The 5,598-nt window shown below is 46.2% G+C and overlaps 1 protein-coding gene and 1 long non-coding RNA gene across 2 annotated transcripts in view; one reads left to right on the top strand and one right to left on the bottom strand.

Annotated features, from left to right (window-relative positions):
* The window catches only part of me1 (malic enzyme 1, NADP(+)-dependent, cytosolic), a 138,537-nt gene extending 135,793 nt beyond the window's left edge, over positions 1-2,744 (bottom strand). Inside the window, exon 1 of the mRNA XM_037531004.1 lies at positions 2,616-2,744. Coding sequence (XP_037386901.1) covers positions 2,616-2,744 — 129 coding nt within the window. The remainder of the gene's footprint in view (positions 1-2,615) is intronic.
* Positions 2,745-2,785: 41 nt separating this feature from the next.
* Positions 2,786-4,772, top strand: LOC119261595. The gene is made up of 3 exons (XR_005129087.1): positions 2,786-2,971; positions 3,557-3,654; positions 4,041-4,772. It is a non-coding gene; the product is annotated as an uncharacterized LOC119261595 (long non-coding RNA).
* The last annotated feature ends 826 nt before the right edge of the window (positions 4,773-5,598 follow it).

The following is a 5,598-nucleotide window of genomic DNA, read 5'->3' as shown; positions in this document are numbered from 1 at the left end:
CTCAGACTCAGCCTCAGTCTTTAAGTCTAGGCTAAAAACTTGTATAGTGGAGCCTTTGGTGATTAGTCTCCCTGTCAGGTCTTGACCTGCTGGAGTCTCTGCTGCTCTGTTATACTGTAATCTGTGGTCAGCCACTCTTTACAGAACTGACTCTGTGGTCAGTCACTCTTTACAGAACTGACTCTGTGGTCAGCCACTCTCTACAGAACTGACTCTGTGGTCAGTCACTCTTTACAGAACTGACTCTGTGGTCAGCCACTCTTTACAGAACTGACTCTGTGGTCAGTCACTCTCTACAGAACTGACTCTGTGGTCAGCCACTCTTTACAGAACTGACTCTGTGGTCAGCCACTCTCTACAGAACTGACCCTGTGGTCAGTCACTCTCTACAGAACTGACCCTGTGGTCAGCCACTCTCTACAGAACTGACTCTGTGGTCAGTCACTCTTTACAGAACTGACTCTGTGGTCAGCCACTCTCTACAGAACTGACTCTGTGGTCAGCCACTCTCTACAGAACTGACTCTGTGGTCAGTCACTCTTTACAGAACTGACTCTGTGGTCAGCCACTCTCTACAGAACTGACTCTGTGTTTTCTTCCTTTCTCTGCCGAGTTGATCAGCTGCCCATCCTGGGCGCCTGATGCTGCTGCCTCTTCTGCCTTGATCAGGCGCCACTGCTCACCAGCCTTCTGGACCGGCGTGACCACCACTGAGCTCCTTGCTGTACAGCGCTGTGCAGTCCTCACCCTCAGATGCTGCTGCTGATCATAAACTAATCTAATTAACCAGTGCCCACCTGTTTGTCCCGCTTTGTGCCATGATACTATAATACTTTATATTAACACTTTGCTGACCGGAGGAGGACGGGTTCCCCTTCTGAGTCTTGCTTCCTCTCAGTGTTTCTTCCTCTTTAGGGAGGTTTTCCTTGCCACCGTTGCCACTGGCGACGCTCATGGGGGCTCGCACCCGGATTTTCTTTCTGTGAAGCTGCTTTGTGACAAATAAATAAAATACTTGACGTATGCACAACATCCGCCTCACAACAGCTGAACTCTGTATTTCTGCTCCACATCACCAGAAGTCCTTTTGCTGTTGAGGGAATAATCTTTGACTCCAACGCTGCTTGGCAGTAGTGCAGTGATGTAGTAAGAACCCGGTTCTGATTAAACTGGAGGACTTTTCTTAATTAGAACTGGGCTGCTCAGCTGCCTATCAGGCTAAAAGACAGCTAAGATGCTGAACATCATCATCAACATCACAGGCTTGGATTAAAGAACTTTATGATTCTCTGTAAAGAGGAAATATAAAGGACTAAAGAACGCCACTTGAACGGCTTACAAGTTTCAAACGTCCGTGTTTCAGGCAGACCTGCCTCAAGTAGCATCAGACCCAGGTGGTCTCAAACGGCTCCACACTCCTAACCTAAAGAGGCTACGTCCTGAAATTCAGCAGCCAAAGAGCACAAGTTTGTCACGTGTGGATGCGTCCGAGACCCAGATGACTACTTCTGGCTATATTATGCACGGCTGGGCAGCTTAAATTCCTGCGTAGTGCACTATGTAGGGAGCAGGGAGCTATTCGAGACGCAGCCCCAGTGGGAGGAGATGGTGCTGTCAGCTTAGCGCTAAATAAAACTGGAAATCACATAGAGGTGCTAACAGAAACTAAAAACACAGTAACACCGGCCTCCAGCGGCTTAGCGCTTCGCCGCACCACAGCTAAACGGATGAATTTCGAAATGTTATAATATCGAGAGCCTTCTACATTATTATTTAATTCCATTGTTATAGAATATGCTCAACACATCGGTCAATTCGTCTTTACTGTGAGTTTCAAAAAATAAATCCATTTTAAACATCAGTCAGAAACACAGCTGCTTCTGAAGTGCTGACTCCTCTCGATCCCTCGCTGAGCAACATTCCCACTTCACTTGTGATGGATTTGTATGATCTGCACATTTAGAAACAGGAAGGCGTCTCAACCACTGCAGGCGGTAAATATCGCTTCCCATCACAGTTCGCCCACATCAGCATTTTAGGGGAAGTTATATTTAATATAAAGACATTTCAACCTGTAATTATGTTTATATAATGTTTATTTCAGGGTGGACTGGTCCTTCATCTGGCCTTGAGAAAGGAGATCTATGAGCTACAACATTCTGGCTTACAGCAAAGACACGCCCACAAAAGTTAAAGGAACACAAAGCACATGTGTGAGAGAGAGTGTGTGTGTGTGTGTGTGTGTGTGTGTGTGTGTGTGTGTGTGAATGTGTGAGAGAGTGTGTGGTGTGTGTGTGTATGTGAGAGAGAGTGAATGTGTGAGAGAATGTGTGTGTGTGTGTGTGTTTGTGTGTGTAAGTGAGTGGTGTGTGCGTGTTTGTGTGTGAGAGAGTGAATGTGTGAGTGAGTGTGTGGTGTGTGAGTGTGCACTTGGACACACACACACACACACACACACACACACACACACACTCTCACTCACTAGCTCGCGCGGCCCCCTTAAGCCTAATAATAGCCGGTGTAACTGATTCTCCCCCCAAACCGCCTGTTCTGCTCTGATAGCCAACAGAACTCAAACCGGTCAGAAAAGCCCGGCCGCGTCTCTGCGCGGTTACCTTGTTCAGGTGAGGGTTGCGGATGACGTCACACCCTCGTTTCTTCGTGTGGATGAAAGTTTGGCTCTGGTCTCTGGACCTGTCCATCTCCCAGTCGGCGGGTTCCTGTCTGGCCGAAGCGCGTGCCATGTTTTTCGGCCTTTCCCTTTAAATAGCGCCGGTCACCGCCCCCTGACCCAGAAGGAGCCTCTGCCGGCTTATCCAGCCGCTTCACAGCCTATTAGACACGGTCACGATGGGCAGACGGACACTGATGATGAAGAGCAGCCAATCCTGATGACGCTTAAAGACTTATTATAACTGGGCGTGGCCTTTATGTAAAAACGCCAATGATGCAGCAACGGCTACGATTACAGGTCAGAACAGAAACACGTTTCAAAACAACACAACGCGTGGGGGGGGGGGCGCATTGGGGGATGCAATGACACAGCGTTTCTGAGTGACCTCAGCTCTGGGCTACAGATAAGGGTTAAAAATACACACTGTTATTGTCCACACTGCCAGTAGATATTGTTTTATATCGGTAACAGCTTTACATCATAAAAACTACACACCTCACATATTTCAAATAGTTAAAAATGTAAATTATACATCAAACAAACGTTTCTATCAGTAGGTGGTCCAGTAACACAGAGAGAAGCCCTGATAGAAGCAGTGATCTTCATGCGTTTATTATGGGGGTTCTGAGGTTCTTTGTAGTGATCAGAAGTGTGACTGAGGTAGCAGAAGGTGTGTCAGGTATGACTGAACACTGCATTCAGCCTTATGAGACTTCATGTGTCTTCATGTCTGAATGTCAAAGCTATTTTTATTCATATTCTCACTAAAATGACGTACAGTCTTATTCTCTATGTGAAAATCAGAATTATGTTTTATGTATTAGATTTAGTTGTATTCCTTATATGAAATGTACAGTGATGTTCTGTGTTTCATTCATGCAGTGAGGAGATGGGAATGGGAATGGGAATGGGAATGCTCTGTGCACGGTGAGGTGTTGCACAGCAGGGCTGCATGTTTGCATGCGGAGCAGGAGGTCAAGGTGAGCTCCATGCTGGATGTTAGTCTACCGCTGGTTGGGTAACGGCCCGGTGTTGTATAACATCTTAGGGGAGGATATCAGTGGAGGCCTAAGGAATGGAGGGGCGTGGCCAAGGCTGAGTGATGGTGAGACTGTGGAAAGTTCTAGATTAATAGAGGAAGCGATTATTCCTTACTGATGGGAATGTTTTGGAGTAATGAATGTTTGCATGTGTGAAGGTGCTTCTTCAAACTGAACTGCTTCAGATTTTCCTTTCAGGTCTGTCTTTGTTTATCCTTGTTTCCTTTCCTTGCATCTTTTCCACACGTCTGCTCCGCACTGATTGAATATTTACTTAATATTTAATCACATCAATGGTTTAATTAACTCTCATCGTCTTTCCACAGAACAGTCCCATCAGCTGTGATCTTCCAATAGAAACACAGGGTGGAGGCAGAGACGTACGTCCAGCGCTACAGAGCCAACGACTTTGATGTGAGATCAGAGACACCCGAACAGAAGAGGAGAGGTGAATGTCGGAAAAACGAGCTTGGTGTCTGTTTACGGTGAAAGTCAGTGCCTTCCTGTCAGTTTGCTTGGTGGAACCTTCACTCTGACAGCTTCTCTACTCTTCTCTCTTCCTCTGAGCACATCTGAAAACCTGATACGCCCTTAAAGACGCTGAATTTGGTCAGTTGGTGGGTCATTGGCTGAGTTGAGGAGGCATTAATTAGAGTAGTCTATTAACATTTCATAAAAGCTCAGAAGACATTTAGCTCAAAAGGTTTACTGTTTGTTTTAGGTAGTAATGAAAGGTCTATATGTCTACTGTGGACACTGTGACCTCCGGTTCCCATCACCATCACTGTAAAGACTGATAAATTTCAGTGAACCATCCCTGCTGAAAAAACAGCACAGACCAACATGAAGTCCGTCTGAGATGATCTATGCTGGTTTACGCTGGTCTGATGCTGGTCTAACTGGTCACCCTGCATGGTCATGCTGATTGACCAGCATATCAGCATCCAAAACAAATGTGCTGGTTTTGATGACGATCATCATATGAAGTGAACACAGCATGTGTTGGTTTTGGTGATGACCAGGAATGCTGGTTTCTACAAAACCCAGTCCATCTTGGGAGCCACAAGTAAGTAAGTCTCAGCCGTAAGTGTGTCTCAGTGTGTGTTGATGCTCAGCTACAGCCACGTTTCTCGCATCTCCAGCAGGAAACTTTTCCAGAAAAGTGGAATAATATCTTATAAAATGTCTCGTAATGTTTGATTTTTTACAAGGATAGAGTAAAAATATGACACGCTTTTGACGTTTCCTCTGAACTACGAGATTATTAAGGAGTCAGAATATGAATATTGCAACACTGCTGCTGATTTGACGTCACAAGACTGAAAACTTCACCAAAAACCCCCACAAACCAGCAAGCCTCGTCAAACGTGTGAGTTAAGTGACTTTAGCAGGGAATGTGTGTGTGTGTCTGAGTATGAGTGTGTGTGTCTGAGTTTGTGTGTGTGTGTGTGTGTGTGTGTGTCTGAATGTGATTGTGTGTGTGTGTGCGTGTGTGTGTGTGTGTGTGTCTGAGTGTGATTGTGTGTGTGTGTGTGTGTGTGTGTGTGCGTGTGTGTGTGTGTGTCTGAGTGTGATTGTGTGTGTGTCTGAGTTTGTGTGTGTGTGCGTGTGTGTGTGTGATTGTGTGTGTGATTGTGTGTGTGTGTGTGTGCGTGTGTGTGTGTGTGTGTCTGAGTGTGATTGCGCGTGTGTGTGTGTGCGTGTGTGTGTGTCTGAGTGTGATTGCGTGTGTGTGCGTGTGCGTGTGTGTGTGTCTGAGTGTGATTGTGTGTGTGTGTGCGTGTGTGTGTGTGTCTGAGTTTGTGTGTGTGTGCGTGTGTGTGTGTGATTGTGTGTGTGTGCGTGTGCGTGTGTGTGTGTGTCTGAGTGTGATTGCGTGTGTGT

The sequence above is a fragment of the Pygocentrus nattereri genome, chromosome 19 (genome assembly GCF_015220715.1).
Source record: "Pygocentrus nattereri isolate fPygNat1 chromosome 19, fPygNat1.pri, whole genome shotgun sequence".
Taxonomy (NCBI): domain Eukaryota; kingdom Metazoa; phylum Chordata; class Actinopteri; order Characiformes; family Serrasalmidae; genus Pygocentrus; species Pygocentrus nattereri.
This window is presented reverse-complemented; position numbering and strand designations above follow the sequence as displayed.